This window comes from Peromyscus maniculatus, chromosome 13 (assembly GCF_049852395.1).
Source record: "Peromyscus maniculatus bairdii isolate BWxNUB_F1_BW_parent chromosome 13, HU_Pman_BW_mat_3.1, whole genome shotgun sequence".
Taxonomy (NCBI): domain Eukaryota; kingdom Metazoa; phylum Chordata; class Mammalia; order Rodentia; family Cricetidae; genus Peromyscus; species Peromyscus maniculatus.
The window spans coordinates 65,945,355-65,965,233 of NC_134864.1; the positions used below are offsets into that span (position 1 = coordinate 65,945,355).

General features: G+C 41.1%; 2 protein-coding genes across 17 annotated transcripts in view; both read right to left on the bottom strand.

Moving 5' to 3' along the window:
- LOC143268334 (uncharacterized) overlaps positions 1-16,792 on the bottom strand; it is a 42,178-nt gene extending 25,386 nt beyond the window's left edge. Inside the window, exons 1-7 of one of the 4 annotated variants that reach the window (XM_076550434.1) lie at positions 16,662-16,792; positions 12,857-12,932; positions 9,622-9,671; positions 8,942-8,994; positions 5,445-5,502; positions 2,620-2,693; positions 2,466-2,488 (exon numbers count right to left, since the gene is read on the bottom strand). In XM_076550434.1, coding sequence (XP_076406549.1) covers positions 2,466-2,488; positions 2,620-2,693; positions 5,445-5,502; positions 8,942-8,994; positions 9,622-9,671; positions 12,857-12,932; positions 16,662-16,709 — 382 coding nt within the window. In that variant the 5' untranslated portion in view covers positions 16,710-16,792. The remainder of the gene's footprint in view (positions 1-2,465; positions 2,489-2,619; positions 2,694-5,444; positions 5,503-8,941; positions 8,995-9,621; positions 9,672-12,856; positions 12,933-16,661) is intronic. The other 3 variants (XM_076550433.1, XM_076550432.1, XM_076550435.1) reach the window with 3 other exon arrangements.
- A 1,557-nt stretch (positions 16,793-18,349) lies between these two features.
- Pms1 (PMS1 homolog 1, mismatch repair system component) overlaps positions 18,350-19,879 on the bottom strand; it is a 98,009-nt gene continuing 96,479 nt past the window's right edge. For all 13 annotated transcript variants that reach the window (XM_042260420.2, XM_076550436.1, XM_042260416.2 and 10 more), the window contains one exon: positions 18,350-18,685. In XM_042260420.2, coding sequence (XP_042116354.1) covers positions 18,521-18,685 — 165 coding nt within the window. In that variant the 3' untranslated portion in view covers positions 18,350-18,520. The remainder of the gene's footprint in view (positions 18,686-19,879) is intronic.

The following is a 19,879-nucleotide window of genomic DNA, read 5'->3' on the forward strand; positions in this document are numbered from 1 at the left end:
TTCTCAAAACATTGAAGTTGCTCCCCGGAAGTAGAAGGTAACCCCTATTGCTGAAGACCCCAGGTACTTCAGACATAGGGCCCGAGGTCCCTGAGCTGGAACTGACCTAAAAGCCTCCTCCCAGGGGATTAGCTCTCACGTTACCAGAAGGCAGCAGGCAAGCTTCCAAAGGAGTTAAGTAACCACCTGTGACACCTATGAACCACAAAAATGACCCAAATGGCAAGATGTAAAGTGTAGTAAGTGGTATGTATACCTTGGCAGTAACCAGTAATAGCCTGTAATATTTTGAGAATCTTTTGAACAACCCTGAACAATAGAACTGAAATAGGACCTCTCCAGCCTGGTATCGGGGCTTTTGTTGGGTGGTCTTTGGCACTTTGGAAGGAGTATTGTCAGCCAAGATGACAAAATTTCATTTAAACCATATATGGATATTTATTCATAGACTTTCATGAATTATAGATTTTTGTTTTGTTTTTTTCAAGACAAGGTTTCTTTGTGTTACAGCTCTGGCTTCCTGGAACTCACGTTGTAGACCAGGCTAGCCTCAAATTCATCGAGATCCACCTGCCTCTGCCTACCAAGTACTGGAATAAAAGGCGTGAGCCATCAATGCCCAGTGCATTATAGTTTTTTTTTAAAGGTGGATAGTTAATGCTATGATCCATATGGCTCTTTCAGACATCTTACTGCTATTTTACCTCCCCCTCTTCTTCTCTAATAGGACTTAAAAATCACTTATCAAGAGGAAAGTCATGGCTGGTACTGGAAGCCTAGCCAACTAGTGAAGTCATGGCTATTGAAGGAGAACCTACACCCACCAATTTGCTGAACTAGAACAACACCTAACTAATTCTAAATATTTATCTGCATGCCCACAGATAAGTGTAGTTAGTACTCACCTCTCATTAAGGAAACTTGTCTTTGCAACAGAAAAAGAGGGGGCAGGAAGACTGTAAGAGCCAGAAAATCAGGGGGTTTGCTGTGAGACAGTATCTGCTAAGGATGTCAGAAGCTACACCCATACAAGTCTCACCAATTTATCTGCCTAAGCCTGAGATGACCAAGGGAGATATCAATAGATGTGCCAAAGTGGACAGGGACTACATCTTAAATATCTGACCTTATAGCCACAGAAAAGTATAGTCCTCACCCCTCATCAAGGAAACTTCATTTTGCAACAGAAAAAGACCACTACAGAAAACCACAACCAGTGCAAAGGCAGAGCTGTGGAGTCCAGTCCCAGTGGGTACATCTACGAAACATCTCCCGCACATAAAGCTCAGGAAGCATTATGAGAAAGGGTTGGAAAGATTTTAGGAGCCAGAGGATCAGGGAGTTTACTCTGACACTGTGTCTCCTCGTAATGTCAGACGCTACACCCATAAACTCTCACCAGCATGACTGCTAAACACGAGCTGAACACAGACAGCAATAGATGGGCTAGAGTGGGGGGGGGATGGGAGCCTCAACCCTGCACAAAGAACCACCGGTAACTAAGGAGTGCTGAGAGTGGGAGACACAGTCCCCCCAAGGAGAGCACACCGTTGGTTATCCAATACCAAATGGTCAGCCCTGAAGACGAACATACAAGTAGCATATAGACCTAGCAGGTCATATATAGGAGTGCATATAATATGTACACATACATGTAGTAACAATGAAAAGCGGAAGCCATTGATTTGAAAGAGAGGAGGGGTACATAGGAAGGTTTGAAGGAAGGAAAGGGAAGGAAGAAATGTAATCATAATGTTGTAATTATAATTTCAAAAAAATAAATAAAAATAAAAATAAGATCTTGCCTTAACCTCATAATAAAGGTATAATTGAAAGCAAAAATATATAATATAAAACAATAATGTTGAACATACTATTTTCATGTTTATTGTAGGTTACTTTAATTAGTCTATAATTATAAAATTAAACATAATAACTTATAGTACTTAAAATCTCTATACCTTTAAAAACAAACGATTTGGAAATGTACAGCTAGGAGTATAGCCATCTCGCCCAAATTTTGCACGTTTTTCCTGAATTTCTCCATAGTTTGCCACTGTGAATTTTTTCCTATATTGAAAACACTCAGAAAACTTAGCTTAATAATTTTCTACTATCTACCTTATTAAATTACACTAATTCCTTTCTTGCTCATTTTAATAATTACTAACCAAAAATTTTCTCTTTAGTTTGCTCACTATCTCCTTAAGAAATTATTGCTAAGGGTTTATTTTTATTTACTGATCTTTAATAATGAAATGATAGAAAACCACATGTGCCAAAATGTACAATAAAATAAACTTTTAATTCACTAGAGGCTTATCTAAAAAAAATTCAATAATAAAAGGCAAAAGAAGCAAGCTGTACACTGATGTCTGCTCACAGCTCTGCTATGACTGCAGACGTCATCATAAGCACATGCTCATTAGGACTCATGCAATACTTGACATGGCGGCAGCACATACCAGTTGACACAGTCAGTCCAAAGCTTTAAGGAAAGATAAAAAGAAACGCGGTGTGAGAGATTTCTAATTGTGCAACAAATAACAAATATTTCAAATTGTGCATTTAAAAAAATTCAAAGGACTTTTAGTTTAAAAAAAAAAAAGCAGGAATTACCAAGAAGCCCCTGGTGATTTTCTGAATTCTTTACTTGTATTTATACCAAACTTCTTAATTCTCATATTAAATCTCTGAAAATATATAAAATAAATATCATGTAAGTTTAAGAAACTATCCCAGTAGAAGCAAAAAACAACAAAGCATAAACAAAACCCCAAAAACTTAAACTACAGACTATATCTAGTAATAACTCTCAGGAGAAAATAACAGATGGTATAATCACGAATAAAGTCTGGCTTCGCAGAGATACATACCTTGACCAGAACACTAAGTAAGGACACATGAAAGTTTCAAACATAAAAACATATATATGGGATTTACAGAAACAGAAATAATGAAAGTTTGCCCTAGCACAGTGGTTCTCAACCTGTGGGTAATGGCCCCTTTAGCACTCTTCTATCTCCAAAAATATTTACATTGTTTCATAACAGTAGAAAATAACAGTTATGAGGTAGCAATGATATAATTTTATGCTTGGGGGTTACCACAACATGAGGAACTGTATTAAAGGGTCTCAGCATTAGTAAAGTTGTAGTAAACCACTACCTACCAGTTCTTAAAAACTATTGGATAGCAAAAATGATAAACCCTGGTTCCAAAACAGATAGATGAACTCAGCAATGTAAATTGTGAAGCAGTTAACAGTAAGAACCCATTGATTGACCCATGCCATGTTTTACCATGGTGGTAAATGTTTGATGTATTTCTTCATTCATATTTACATTTGAATATTAATAATTAATATTTTCAATAAACTTATGAGTTTATCATCTCCATTTTACAGACAAGGAAGCAACTCAGTTTTATTAGGTTATATCAAACCCACCTTATGAAATGCAATGATTAAAATGCTGACTCTAATCTACTTTTACTTAAAAAGAATATTTAGTGCAATGCTAGTTTATGAGTATTGTACAGGTTCACAGAAAAAAATCTCAGGTGTACAGAAATTGTGTAAGGGTAGGGATTTTGATGATGCTTTTCCTTGTTGTTTGTAATTTTTTTCTGCCTATTCAAATATAAATAACAATACTAAAAACCCCTTAAGTTAATCTGAAAGGTTAATGGAAAGATGAGAAAGAGATTAAGATAATGATTTCAGGATGATAGATTATAAAGGAAAAGAGACAAAGTGGGTGAAAGCCAAAAGAGAATTACCATGATTGGAAAATGCAACACGCTTGTGTTCATGCACAACTAGAAAGCTTTGTGTAGCTGGGGAGCACTCATAACTCAGCCTAAGCATCAGATACACTTTTCAAGCACATTTAAAATGTATTTAAAAATAGAAGCTATAATAACTGAAAGCATTGCATCTGTGGAATAGACACAATGGAACAGGTTAGGAGATGCAGAAGTTAGGGAAGGAATGATCTCTGCATTAGCAAATGTCATGAGGACCACTGAGAACTAGCTAATACAAGATCAAACGAGACATGTTTGCTTAGAGAGCACACACAAAGAAATCCCACATTAATTCACTTATTCCAAGTGGTAATGTTGGAACTACAGTGCTGCTCTGAACACTCTTTGCACATCTCTGGAACCGACCACACAGGGCCACACGACTCCAACACTCTCCCCTTTCCTAGAGACCGCAGCCCATTACCTGTCTTTCAGAAGCAATGGTCTTGTGCTCTTTTCCACCACTGAACAGCTCTACTGTGGAAACCTGAACATGCTCAGCTCCACCGGCTAGGTTCTCTAACAAACTGAAAAGTCAGCAAAACTACGGAAAGACAGCGAGCAAATCTTAGTGACACTGACGGATGGGACGTCTAAGTGTTTTTGTTTTTGTTTTGTTTTGTTTTCCTTCAGTGATGGTCAAACCCTGGGTCTGGATGCTAGCAGCTGAGTTGTAACAATAGGATGCACCCCAGCCTGTCAACTCAGGATGTCTTGATTAAACCTCAAAACATGAATATACCTACAAACCATCATTCAATGAAAATAGTTCAGAAAAATTATTGTATTTATGTATTTATATAAAGTTTGCAAACAGCGTGTGTGCGCACACACACAAATAAATCTATCCAGTAACAATATAGATAAGGGTGGAGGTGTAGTTTGGTGACAGAATGCTTCCCTGGCATGCACAAGGCCTGAGTTCATCACTGGAACTGTAAATAAATCAACTAAAGTGAATACAGTTTCACTGTGGCTGGTGAGGTCTTATTTGACCTGCTTTGAGTTCATCAAAACATAAGTAAATTATAGCCAGACAGATATAAACCAGCTGAAGGATTGCTGTTAACCCGGGGGCGGTGGGAGGCAGTAAGTAGGGAGGAGAGGGGGCAGCATCTATACATAACGTCTGCTCTTCTAAGAGGGAAGCTGCAAGACACAGATTTATGCAAATGTAGACCAGGATTCAGTGACACGGTAGTGAGAGGTCCCGAGACTGCAGTTCTATAATCTCACACATAAGGACAGGCTATCCCTGGGTTTAAGGAACACATAGCAATACTGATTACACCTTTGTGTTGAGCACAGGTGCCTTGTGTTTTCTGCATGTCTGACATATACAAAAATGACGTCCAGAAGACTTGCCAGCAGCTGCACATGAGTGCTAAGTAACATCACTAGTAACTGGAGTGGTGCAAGCATCTCTGTGTGTGCATGTGTGTACACACATATACACAAAGAGACTGAGGGGCAGCGGGAGAGGCTGTTCTTATTGTGACACATAAACCATGAAAAATCTCACATCAATAGCTAAGTCTTATAGAACTTTAAAATAATGATTAATAATTTTTTATATTTTCTGTTACCAAGTTCCTAAAGTTTGACACATTACATTACTTAGTTAAATTAATCCTAACCTCTTCATCTGTCATCGATGTGATACTCCTTAGGGACACTTTATGAGATGCTCTTACACTACAAAAAAAAAAACAGAAAGTAGCCTTAATTCAGATGACATTTAGATTAGTAATAATTCAGGACACTATTTTAAGTATTATAAGCCAATGATACCATAAAAAGAGAAAAATTGCTTTGTAAATGCATACTCCTGAGGGTTTAGGCAATTTGTATTAGTTAGCTAATTAATATATCCATTCAATAAAGAACAAAATCTATGAAGGCCAGGACCTTGTGGTGGGCTTTGAGTTATATTTGCCAAAATCTATAGTGGCTGATGGAATATAACAGCAAACCCCAATAAATATTTGTGAGGCGAATAAACAGGTAAGCAAAATGGTATTTAGTGACTTGAATATACCAGGATGTGTTATGGGGTATAAGGAAAAAACCCAAAGTTGCCATTCCCCTTCAGGGCACCAACATTCAGTAAGCAAGAAAGATACATAAAATTAATATGTATATTACACTACATTTAATAAATACTGATATAACTTCAAATCTATCTATTTTGTATAAGTGATAGGGAAATAAATATGCTTAGAGGAACTATATGTAAACAAATGTGTAATAAAATGCAAAATTAAATTAGACAACATGGATAATAAAATACCAATAAGGTGTCCAGTTTGTGCAGGAGGTCCTTAGGAATTTCCAAGAATTAATACTAATTCTGAGCATAGAGGAGTAACAATCTACTGGTTGGCTTTGGTCTGTAAGTACAAGTAAAACTGGGAAGGGAAAATCTGAGACTGTATGTTACTAGGGAAACTGGGGTTCCCTGCTGGATTCTCATTCTAACTAATAAAAGAACTTAGAAACAGACTGGGGAGCACAAGGATATTTTTATTAAAATCTGAGATAAAAAAGCCTGCAAGCTGTGCATCTTGATGGCCGTCAGGAGGGAGACGGAGCAGAGCGGGAAAGCGCGTTCTGAGTTCGGGTCTGAGAAAGCGGCACCTCCTCTGGGGGAAGTTGGTGAGAAGCTGGATGGAGGGTCGCGAGCTTCAGAAAGGTGACGAGGAAGCCCAGGGTTCCTGGAAACGGCAGCATAGACTTTTGGCCAGCAACCAAAGGAAAGAGACACAGAGAAGAAAAGATCTTAGGGAATCGGGCGGGCTCGGCAGGACTCTGGAGCAGACGGGCCCCGACAGCTGCAGGGCAGAGGGCTTGGGGGAAGGATAACTGTCATCTGTGCAGGGATGTTGTTCCTGCTTCAGCCTGTTTCCTGAGGGGCGGTCTCCTGGCCAGGTGATGGACATGCCCAAATGGATTAACTCTTAAGGAATGAGCCAATAATATGTTTTAGTCTTTTTTATTATTTTTCTTTATTCTTCAAAATTTCATACATGTATATAATGAAATACGATCATATCCACTCCCACTTCCCTCCTATAATTCTCCCTGCACACCTCAAAATGCCCTCCTCCAACTTCATGTCTCCTTCCTTCCCTTTTTTTTTTTTTGTTTGTTTGTTTGTTTGTCTGTTTTCGAGACAGGGTTTCTCTGTGTAGCTTTGGTGCCTTTCCTGTATCTCCCTCTGTAGCCCAGGCTGGCCTCGAACTCACAGAGATCTGCCTGCCTCTGCCTCCCACGTGCTGGAATTAAAGCCATGGGCTACCACCGCCCAGCTTCCTTCCTTCCTTCCTTCCTTCCTTCCTTCCTTCCTTCCTTCCTTCCTTCCTTCCTTCCTTCCTTCCTTCCTTCCTTCCTTCCTCTCTTTCTTTCTTTCTTTCTTTCTTTTTTTTTTTTTTTTTTTTTTTTTTTTTTTTTTTAATAATCCACTAGTCCAATTAATGCCGTTTGTTTATGTATGTGTCAGGGGCCACCCTTCGGAGCTGACCAGAACATCATGTCTCCACCTGGGACCAGAGGCAGAAATCACATCCCATTCCTCTGATCAGGAGTCAGGAGTTCCCCCTTAATGGGCCTCAAAGCCTGTCCCTGCCCCCAGTACCCTACCCAGACGATATTAAATTCTAAGGCAGGGCAAAGGTGACGGTTCCCTTACTAGTGTGGACAGAAAGAAATGGGAGGTCGGGTCCACAGCTGATCAGGAGGTCTGCATCCATAAGAAAATTTACTGTTATAATTAAGGACTATCACTGAGAGTAATCAGGTTAGACTTTCCTCTGATAAAGATTCCTTGGTAGCTATGTAGGATATGGTCAAGAAGTGGATCAGATTAGGTGAAAAGAAATTATATTAGGGAAGTTTTCCACGGGTGGAGATTAGAAGAAGTAGAGTTCAGATGGGGAAGTCAAGGGGCTTTTCAACGAAGAACAAAATGAAGATCAGCAATGTTAGGATGGCTTCCACTTCCTCAACGGGGAAGGCCAATGGGTTGTGTGCTGGTGATTATATGTTCACAGATACATTTGAACTAAAAGTATACATACCTACATTGAATAAAGGCACCAGTAGAAAAACGTGAGCAACATACAAATTTAAGCATACAGAAAGTGTGTCTGAGACAAGATGGAAGAACTTGGGGGAAGCATCTGTGTGATGTCTCATTTTTCACAATTCTCACGTCTGTGTCAGATTATCTAGTGAATATTAAGCTGTCAGTGAATGTTAGCTATCATACTATCCTGGATCACCCAAGATTATCAGTTCCTTCTCTCCCTTTTTATTTTCATTTATTTCTTAGTTTTAAATAAGTATTTATTTGCCTTAGGAAATGAAATGTAGAAAAATTATCCATTCCATGTAAATGTTATAGTGATGGTCTTCAGATCTCTTTTAGAAAAATAATACATGTCACTGAAAGCTGAGGCAGTGTGTTTCAAAAATGTACTTGTATGAGAATTTGAGATGAAAAAGGTAGAGAAATTTATCAAATGTTCGGAATGGCTTGAAATGGACCTTTAAAATGTTTTTTCTTCTATTTAACTTGAAGATTATAATCACATTGAAATTCCTATTCCAAAGCCGACTTCACAAAATATATATACTTTAAACCACGTATGTGTCTCTTCTACTGACTTGAGGCCAACTGTAATTCATCATGCATGTTCTTGTACCTAACTATGAATCTGGAATATGATTCTGAAACACTACGTGAGTGACTCCCCCAAACGAAACTCATGTTACACTTAGGTGCACAATGACATATTCTGCATCTTAAAACAAATGTTTTGCTTTTTCAATGTAACCGCCCTGAAAGAGAGGTGCAGAGAGAACAGGTGTGGACTGGCAGTGACTGCACATTCCTGAGCATCCTTCTAGCTTCTGCATTTTGTGTCAAGTAGTCTTTACACACGATGAAGGAAACAGTATCTCTACACAGTGAGCAATGAGCAAAGCCGAGAGTGAACCCCAAAGCTGTCCACCTCTGAGACCCACAGTCTTGCAGCAGACTCTGTTACTGATGCTGGAAAGCCAGGATCTATTATATTTGCTGCGTATTTGATTAAAGTTATAAATTTTGCAGAACAACATGCATCTCACTGACTTATTGTGTGCTTCTTTGGGACCATCTTCACTCAGAGTTTCTGTTTCTTCCTCCTTCAGAGAAGAGAGACACACAGTGAGGGTCAGTCAGAGGCACAGGGCAGAAAAGAGCTTCTTCAAAGAGTAACAGTACACCACAACTTGCCTAAAACTCAGGCATTAGGCGGTCAGCTGGTGAGCCAATTCCTTTAAAGTTCAAATGTCCTACACATCACTAAATTTCCTCTTACAGTTTAAAATAAAAGGTATCTGAGTATCATTTGTATCGACAGAGATGACATCTGTCTGATTTCTACTTCAACCTTAATTTAGTCAACCACATTAATGAAAGGGAAGTGTAGCTATAGGTCAGAAGAAAACAAGCAAGAAGATCTGGAAATATCTGGATCCATCTGGAATGCAGGAGAAAGTATAATATAAAAACAGAATGGAAAAAGTGGTAGCACAGTGGAGGATAACAAAATACATGCTTTGCTTCAGACAAACATCAGAATCAAGATAAATTTAAATAAACTCCATGCATCTTTTTATCCAAGTATGAAAGAATCTTAACATTCTTGTTAAATGGAGCCAATGTCAGCCCTAAAGTCGCCAACACGTGCTGCCGGCAGGTGTCAGATGAGAAAATGAAGAGATGCTTCTAATCTTTAATAGAATTTCAGTTTAGAAATGTGTCTATACCTCAGAAACGTCAGACTCTTCTTCCAGTTCTTCTAAAGAGGCTTCTTCTTCTATGTTGAAAGAATATAACGAACATGAGATGACGAAAGTACTTACAAATGGAATGTTAGCAGACTCCCCACCCCATTGGGATTCACTTCACACTTCTGACCCTGTCACTTCCCTGCTCAGGAAGTGGAACGCCTTGGCTTGATGTCCAAGTCTATTCATATTTGGTTCTAAATGAACCTTGAATCCCATTTCCCGTGGCTGTCTCCCCATGGGGCATTGGGATCTAGAGAAGCACTGGAGGAAAGAGGAAGCAGAGGGTCACACAAACACGCATATCTACAGACTGTCTTCTGGCTGGGTCTCTGTCACGTGAGAGGCAGAGATAAAGTCACACAGAGATGGTAAGCTGCAGACTTAAGGGCTTTGACTCAGACACCCAATGGGCGAGAAGCACTTGTGTGAGCACACAAACACTACGGCAATGCTAAAGGGAAAAGGCTCAGGGAATTTTGATCAAATAAAGAGTATCTGACACCAGGGCTACGAACCAGTACACAACACGTGATCCTGGCAGTCTGAGGCTATCAGTTCCCTCCACCCTTGACTTTTCTACAACTCATACCCCCACCTAGATTTTCACTTTTCTTTTTTTCTGTATTTTGTTATCTTCTTTCCTTTGCTATTGAATCTGAGTACTTCTAACTATATTATTGTTTTGTTTTGTTTGTTTGTTTTTTTGAGACAAAGCCTCTCTAAGTAGCCAAGGCTGCACTGGAACTCACTATGTAGACCAGGCTGGCCTCAAACTCCCAAGCTCTGCATGCCTCTGTGGTTTTTTTTTTTTTTTTTTTTTTGGTTTTTGAGACAGGGTTTCTCTGTGTAGCTTTGCGCCTTTCCTGGAACTCACTCTGTAGTCCAGGCTGGCCTCAAACTCACAGGGATCCTCCTGGCTCTGCCTCCCAAGTGCTGGGATTAAAGGCGTGCGCCACCACTGCCCGGCGCCTCTGTCTTTTTAAGTGCTAAGATTAAAGATTTGTGACACCATCCATGACTATGTTACTGGTTTTGACATCATTTTATTTGTTCACTAATTATAACCCACTGGATATTGGCTTTTTTTTTTAAATAGTATTCAAGCTACCTTTTCTGCCAAAGTTTCTCTTTCATTCATTTTATTCTTTCAATTGACCAGAATTCATTACTCAAATATCTTAATATTAACCAAATTATTATTAACCTAATTATATTTTATATTTTATTCCAAATTCTCTAAATTTCAATAGACACTTCTTGGTCAAGAAGATGATTAAATATGGTTTTCAAATTCTTAAAATATAAATAATCATTACAGGAAAAGCATGAATCTTTGTTGACATTTGAAATCATCATCATCTTCATCGTTTGCTGCTGAGGATCAAGCCAGAGCCTTACATATTCTAGGTAAGCACTCTCCTATTGAAGAAGAAAGGGAGAGTTGCCCGCTGGACACAGAGGAAGCAGGACATGGAGGGGGAGAGGCAAAAGCCACAAGCTGCGTGGTACCATGGAGATTAATGGAAATGGGTTAATTTAAGTTATAAGAGCTAGTTAGAAACAAGCCAAAGTTAAGGCCAAGCTTTCATGATTCATAAGAAGTCTCTGTGTCATAATTTGGGTGCTGGTGGGACAAATAAAGACTCCTTATACACTTCCTCTGGGCCACACCCTTAATCACATCTGGAATAAAGTATGAGAGGCAATTTTACAGACTGAAAAATTTCCCATTAGAAGGTTATTTTAAGCATATATTAATATATTGTGCAATATATAATTTTATAATGTTATATGGATATTTTTATACACACTAGCTCCAAGGTATGGTCATAATAATATATTATGTAAATTAACAATGTTACTGCTTTGAAAATGATACTGCTAGATCACTGTATAACGTATCATGTGATGTTAAACAATAACAACAAAAAGTGAGAACAAGAGAAAAACTAAAAGTAGAAGCAGGATCACATAAATAAACATAATTGTCAGATGTGGACATGAGTTAAAAAGACCAGAGAACAGAATCTGAGAGGAAACGGATCTGCATTTGATAAGTTTCAGCATCTACTCAGTGAGTTTAGTGAGTTTCAAGACTTTACTCGAGGACGTAGAAAAACACCTTGTTATAAACTTACCACCGGAAGATTCAGGCTAAGGGGAAAAACAGCCACTTTGGCTACATGTTTTATGAAAGGCAATTTAAGAAGAATAACCAAAATATTCCACATTAGGAAGAGACTAGAAATATATTCTATGTATAGCAATGTTAAGATGTCTGACCTATTTGTATTAATATCCCACTCAAAATGACATTCAGAGAGATTAAACTGTATAGAGATAAATCAGGGCTCGTGAGACACCTCAGTGTGTAGACGATTTGTAAATCTATTTAATTTCCAGTATATATTTGTATTTCAATGTGTCTATGTTCTATTTCAAGAACCTAATAGTCCATGAAAGAATTATCCACATCTAATAACACCAAGAGTGATCAGAGTGTGTAAGATCATACCCCTTCCCAGACCTCCACCTCAGTGAGAACATGCCCAGTGGTTTATGTGCGCATTAAAGTTTGAGAGGTAAATTGTTAGGTCTAGAAACTTAGAAAAGAACTCTTTCCCCACTGAGGGCAGAGGACTTCGCATTTAAGGAGAAGATAGCAGGGAAAGGAGATGAAATGAGGCTTCCCAGTAGAGTTTCTGACAATTTAAACATTACATGCACGTGTGAGGAGGACATGTTGGTGCATGCTGGTAATCTCACCTAGTCCCTGGGATGATGAAGCAAGATTGTGAATGAGCCTGTGTTACATAGACCTTGTCAAGAGAGGCAGGGAGGGACGGAGGGATGGAGGGACCCAGTGAGGGAGAGGGATAGCTGTTAATGGAGAGATAACCTTTGATAATCATCTTTAGATATGTGGTAAAATGTGTAACCTGTAATACTGTGGGTTTTTTTTTATATGACCAAGAAAACTAAATTGAAATACAAGGAAAAGGTGAAAAGAACTTTAAAGTAGATCATAAACACCTTACAGTGTTGGACATTAGGGAAAGATTGAGATACACCTTCGGCTGCACAGACTGAGTTTTTAATTCAACTGGAATTCACCAGTATCTGCATGTGAAATGAAAGCGAGTTTAAAAACAAAAACAGCTCTTATGTTCTTAAGTTTTCAAGAAATGTAAATTCACTTAAACAAACATACCATTTTCTTCCAAAAATATGTTCAGTCCATTCACAATTTCTTGCCTGTTTCTTAACTTGTCATTCATCTCTATGATCTAAATTAGAAAGCGAAATTAAGATAGTTAACAAAGTTCTTAAAAAATCAAGGAAGTCTGGCTTTAATGATCACCGGGATTGCCAGTTACTATGTATTAAACATCTCTATATAAACGCTACCCATCAAGTATTTGAATATTTAATCTCTTATTATCAGAGAACTACTGCCTTCAAGGAACAGCTACAAAGTGTAGCTTGGCTTCCAAAAGACGCAGCTTAAAATTAAACATGTTCTAAAATGTGGTGTAGAGCATGGGCTTCCTAGTCTGTGCCGCCCTTAGGATGGTTAGCGGTTCTAGGATCTCTTATCTTCAAGGGAGCGAGGAGGCCTCTTCTCCACATACCTTGCTTCAGTACCAGCAGAACCTAAATGGAAACACCTGCAGGGCATTGACGGCCTTATCAATTCTCATGTGGATTTTGTTTCCACAGAGCCTTTATTCCCTTTTGTTTGGTTCCCTCAAACTCTCTGAATTTTCAAACATAACTTCCCTAATGATTTAGGTAAAATGTTCTCAATCTTATTTTGCACTTTTAGTACTTTTTATTAGCTTTTCCCATTCAGTAGAAAACAACCTTCCCCAGTCCTTCCAGGCCTCAGGCCTTTTCTGATGCGGTCCTGCTGATGGTGATAACGCGTCTCTGTCTGTACCATTCCTCAAACTCACCAAACACTGGTGTACACCCACTTAGGCCCTCTGCATGTGTGTGACAGTTCTGTAGCTTGGTCTGACTGTGAGGCTCCTAGCAGTGAGATCAGGACCTGTCCTTGGGGGCACTTAGCTGGCTTTTGGGAACCAGCTCCCCATGCTGGATTACTTCGACAACCTTGATGCAGGCAGAGGAGCTCGGTCCTGCCTCAACTTGATGTGCCATGCTTTGTGCTCACACCCATGGGAGGCCTGTCCCTTTCTGAATGGAGACAAGGAGGAGCAGTGTATATGGGGTGTAGATAGGAGGCAGGAGGAGGGGATGGGAGGAGGGGAGGGAGGGGAAACTGCGGTCAGTATGTAAAATAAATGAAAAAAATTTAATTAATAAAAAAAGAAAAAAAGTGTTGGTTCAATAATTTCTTCGATAGGTCTCTTTGCAGTGAGCACCCCCTGTGCATGCACAGCACACATTTTATTGCTTCACCAGAGCACTAGCATCCACTATTTGGCCTCTCTAGAGGTAAGATATGCCTTCTCATTGCACACCAAGTGTGGCACTGGTGCCATTCAAAGAAGAGATGGATATACAACCGAAGACTGAGAATTTGCTACAATTTTGAGTCATACTTGAGGACAGTGGAAATCTAGATTCTCTGGTAATTTAAAAATTTGTGGAAAAGGTGACCTAATTCAGAGGAATTTTAAGTACAACTAATAATATGGTTAAATTTTGCTGGGGAAAAAAAATTCCAAATCCTGAAGAATGTTCAAGATCAAGTAGAATCACCTTACAGATAGTTAGAAATGATCCTGGACTTTGGGATCAGGTTCACATCTGAACTTCAGAACTTAGCAGATGCATCTATCACAGCATAGTTGGAGTGAGACCTTCTAACTTCTACTTTGAATTTTATTCTAGATTGGAATTCAGTGGTTCAGATATATATATATAAATGGATGCGATATAGAGTTTATCAAAAAAAAAAAGGCTAAAGAAGCTGTGAGACTTTAAGGGACTCTGGGTTTGCACAACAGGGCAGTGCCCTCCACATGCCACATTTTCACCAGGACCACTGGCATCACCTGGGAAGTTGTCATTCATTCATTCATTAGTTTTGGTCCTGTCCCATGTGCCTACCCTCCCCCTCCCAATTTGGAACTCTGGATTTAACAAGCCCATCGCAAGAAGCAAAATACTGATAAGTACTGATACAAGACTGGTAAGTACTGATACAAGCCCAAGACTGATAAGTACTGATACAAGACTGATAAGTACTGATACAAGACTTTAAAGTCACAGTAAGAGCCTGTGGCCCCCAATCAGTTAAACAGAGACAAGAACCTTAGGAGCGGTGGTAGGAGAGTCCACAGTTGGCTGCTGGCTTGTTAGCATTTCTGATCACAGTGAAGGCTTTGAAGTGTACACACACACACACACACACACACACACACACACACACACACACACACACGCAGTGTATTGGGAACTAAATCCAGGGTCTAACATGCGTTGAGCTGTATTCATAGCCACACCCCTCTTTGTTTTAAACTTTTGGAGACAAGAGTCTTGCTAATTTGCCCAGCCAGACCTTGGGTTTTCAAAATTCTTGCTTCCTCTTCCTGAGTAGCTGGGGTTACAGGCTTGGTAACCCAGACCCAGCTTGAAGCTAACTTTTGATCATTCATGCTAATGAATATAAGAAGCTGTTGACAATCCCAAGCATTTTCACTGGGCTCTGCAGTAAAAGTGACTGTTTCCTGTTAATACCTCTCTGTGTTACTAATGATAACATCAACAGGAGAAATGGAGTGTGCGCTCAAGTCTCTTAATCCTCTGCACTTCCATTTTCTCCTGTGTACCACTGGCTGAGTAGCTTCACAGATCCTTAGGACTCCACGCACACTCTTTCCTTGGGTATCTAATCTATTTTTTGGAGGGGATGGGCATGTTGGGGATCAAATCCGGACTCTTGATCATTTGTGCATGTTAGGCAAATGGTCTACACTGAGCTCCATACTTTTTTTTTTTTTTTAATATCCGGGTAAGTTAGCCAGCAGTGGTGTCTCAGGAGCATTTTCCGCTGCGGTTGGAACTGTCAAGAGTTAACCTATTTTGTATGTGTAAACCCTAAGCTGAATTTATTCAAGTGCTCTCACTCCCCTTTCCCACCTTTCAAGAGAAGAGACTGGAGGGGTCTTGCAAAAATATGAAAAAATAAAAATTATTTATGCTTTTAGTTAAGAAATGTAGGATGTAGCGGTTATGGGTTCCAGTAACTGCAACCTAAGCCACAAAATGTATATAAAGCCACAAGAAAAACAATGATCTGTCCATCTGAATTGGGACCCAACACTTTCCACTATATAAATAACCTAAAACGCCACAGACATACCGACACCAGTCCTGGCTTCTGCTCTGGCAAAGTATTTGTGCAAAAGGGACCCACAGGCCTCACCTCCTGCAGGCCTCACCTCACCTTCAGCAGGCTTCACCTCACCTCCTGCAGGCCTCACCTCACCTCCAGCAGGCCTCACCTCCTGCAGGCCTCACCTCACCTCCAGCAGGCCTCACCTCCTGCAGGCCTCACCTCACCTCCTGCAGGCCTCACCTCACCTCCTGCAGGCCTCACCTCACCTCCTGCAGGCCTCACCTCCAGCAGGCTTCACCTCACCTCCTGCAGGCCTCACCTCCTGTAGGCCTCACCTCACCTCCTGCAGGCCTCACCTCACCTCCTGCAGGCCTCACCTCCAGCAGGCTTCACCTCACCTCCTGCAGGCCTCACCTCCAGCAGGCCTCACCTCACCTCCAGCAGGCCTCACCTCCTGCAGGCCTCTTCTCACCTCCAGCAGGCCTCACCTCCAGCAGGCCTCCACGTGGGCGTCTACACCCTGGCGGAACTGACAGGCCTGTAAATAACACATTTGGGCGCCAACGGTGCTCTGGGAAAATGACATTTAAGTCTTCCCTTTCTCTAGCCGAAGAATGAGTAATTTAGGACCTTTCTCTCTGGATCCTTCCACCCTGTCCTTACCTCCCCCTCTCCCAGCCTGCAGCCTGCAGCCTGCAGCCGTTACCTGCATCCGGGGAGCCAGGGCCTCTCCGTCGCTGCCTGCTCCAGCCATGTTGTCTAGGGCTCGCGGGTGCTGCCGGGACTGAGGCAGGGCTCGTGGGGGGATGGGGAGCTCCTGGAGGGTGGGCCACAGCCGACAGGGCCGAGCGCCCAGGACAGCAAAACGTGGACAATCCCAACACACCACACTCCCATGCTCAAAGCAGGCCGCTCACCCACCCTGCTGCCCAAAGTCGTCGGAAAGGTGTGGGCCCGAGTTCATTTGTGCAAAGCATTTGTCAAAGTGGAGCCCCTACTGTAAAGTACTTGTACTGGGCGGACCCTAAGACCTCTTTAGACCCAGTTTTCATGGTGAGTGTTTAGAGTATCTGCAATCCTAAACGGATGCTCCAATGAGCTAATACAAAAACGAGTTTCTCCACTCAAGAGACTATGTGTGGTAGGACCAATCTGACTTTCTGAGAAAACGAATCCACATTTTGTTGTTGTTGTTGTTTAGGGCTGGTGTGCATGTATGATACAATTTCTTCCTGTTTCTTGGTGAGCTGTTACCTCTCAATTTGCCCAATTAAGAAGGATTAACTTGGCCTCGATGATGGCTCCGGGGATGAGAGTGTGAGTTCTGATCTGGAGCATCATCATTGACTCAACACACACAACAGGGACAGAAAAGCTGGGTTGGCAGCGTGAGCCTGCAAACTCAGCAATGGCCAAAACCCCGGCAGAAAAATCAACGAGATCGATGTTCACCAGGAGAGGCCCTGTCAGAGGAGATGAGTGCAGAGACCAATACTGCGAAACACTGCCCTCCTCTTCCCGCCTCTGCATGTAGGCAAACCCATACCAACGTGCACAGACACCACAGACACAAAGACACACACAGTGTCAGCAAGATACCCCAACCTTGCAAAGTGAGTTGGAGAGGTGTGGGGCAAGCAGTACTGGGTCATGGGAAACCTAAGTTTGGTGGGGAAACGGAATGAGAGCCGGGAATAACTCCAGGTATTATAACTTGTATATACACACAAAGACTACGAATTTATAGATGGCCAGGCGGTGGTGGTGGTGGTGGTGGACGCCTTTAATCCCAGCACTCCGGAGGCAGAGCCAGGCGGATCTCTGTGAGTCTGAGGCCAGCCTGGTCTACAAAGCGAGTTCCAGGAAAGGCGCCAAATCTACACAGAGAAACCTTGTCTCAAAAAAACAAAAAAAGAATTTATAGATGACTTATGAGAACTGTAGATGGTGTGTGGAGACACCATACCCACTACAACATATCTTACTTTAGACACCAAATGCACTCATTAAACAAATTGTGTTCCAATTTTTGGTAAAGTACTGGAACACTGACCTGGTTTGTGAAGGAATACATGTGAGGAAGAAAAAAAAAAGATTGTACCTAATCTTTCTGTTAAAAATGTTGATCTTCCTGTGCATACTCTCTGACAAAATCTGAACCTAAAGCTAAAGTATTCTCAAATTGGAGAGGCAGCAATACCTTATTGTGTCATGTTCTCATTCCCTACCTCTCCACCCTACTTTAAAACTGGGCCGAAAACTCCTTTGTGATGTGCCAGCTGAGCCGTGATGGGTAAATTCTCTCTAAACAGTTAACCTCGGAAGTCAGGCGCCCAAGCGCACACCTGTTCTCTCCTGTGGAGCCTACAGCTTACAGTTGGTTTCAAGGCTGGGTACGAGAACAAAATCAATACTGAATTTTATTTATTTATATATTTTACAACTTTAAAACACTATACAAATAAGCTAGTAAATCCTTATTTACAAAACAATCATTTTGATACATGATAATACAAAAATGGTTTAAAAGCCAGTGTCAACAGTAACTAATTGTCATAAGCTTAATCATGAAGTTTCGGGAAGATGGGTTAAATGGTGAAAAAATGGGCGGCCATGAACACATCCTTTAATTTCATCTCCAAACTGGCGCTTCATTGTACAGATAAGGTCTTGGATGTCCTCTCTTGGTAAGTACATGGGTAGCTGTCTTGACAGACGGACTGCTTCTCCCTGTGGAAAGAAAAGTGGCATATTTCATCTCGATAGACCCTGAAGTAAAAACACATTATTCTGGAAGATAAAAACTGAATTTTACTGACTCAAAAAATATTTATTGAGCACCAACAATGCTTCAGATTCTGGAGATAAAGTAGTGGGCAATGGAACACAAGATGTTCTTGTGAAATTTACGTTTCAAAGCTGAGAAACAGAAAACTGAGGAGACAAAAAAATTGTGAGTAAATACCATACACACAATGAACTGGGCAGTAGCAGCGACTGTGTAAATGGGGAACGCTTATCAGAGATGACATTTAGGCTTTTCAGTTAACATGCAAATGTCATGAGCAAAGTAAAGCATTTCAGAGAAAGGAACGTTCTGTATGGGTGTGGCCCAGAGAGAAGGGGACCAGACGCAAGTTAAGCAGGGACCAGGTCACCACCCTCCAGGACAGGAGGACTGGAGTTTTTCTGGATACATGGAGAAGGAACTAGAAATTAGGGAAAGTCTGCCAAGTGTCTCACACGTCATGGAGCAGCCTGGCTGCAGTGGGAAGTGGGGGTTGACGGCCACTGTGATGCTGGTGAGCGCTGTGGCTTCGGTGACAGAGCTGCCATGGAAGTCTGCCTTTCAGGTGGTTGGCGGACTGGCTACGAGGCCTGCACAATCCAAGGGAATGTCCTCAGGTTTGTTATAGAAATGCTCATTTCCGACAGAGGAAGAAGGGCTTAGGGGAAAAAGTCTAACAAAACTAGCTTCTTTTAGTTTAAAAAAAAATTTGCTCTCCAGAGTTGTTGCATTTTAACATTATTCTCTTTAGTCACAGGTCCATCACCCTTCCGACCATCCCACCTCTATATTCCAACAGATTCTGTCTTTCCTTCCCTTTGACCTTTAACCTCTCCTTACTTTCACAAGCCTCCCTGGGACATCTTTCCCTCCTGAGGTCGAGCAGTCAATGAACTCCTCAGAGTCCAGCACTGGGGCTGACTTAGCGAGTTTCTGGAATACAGTGTGGTCAGGTTTCTCTCACTGAACCTTAGTCTTTCACCACATCCAACTTTCTAATTCTTAGTGCAGGGTAAATTCTACCAAACAATACTGGAGTCATGCCACTAACTGTTGTGGTCTGACCCAATACAAATGTCAGGTCTTAAGTGACCCCTGGAGATTGTCCTGTTCCTCCCGGGATGGTCCCTTCTTTT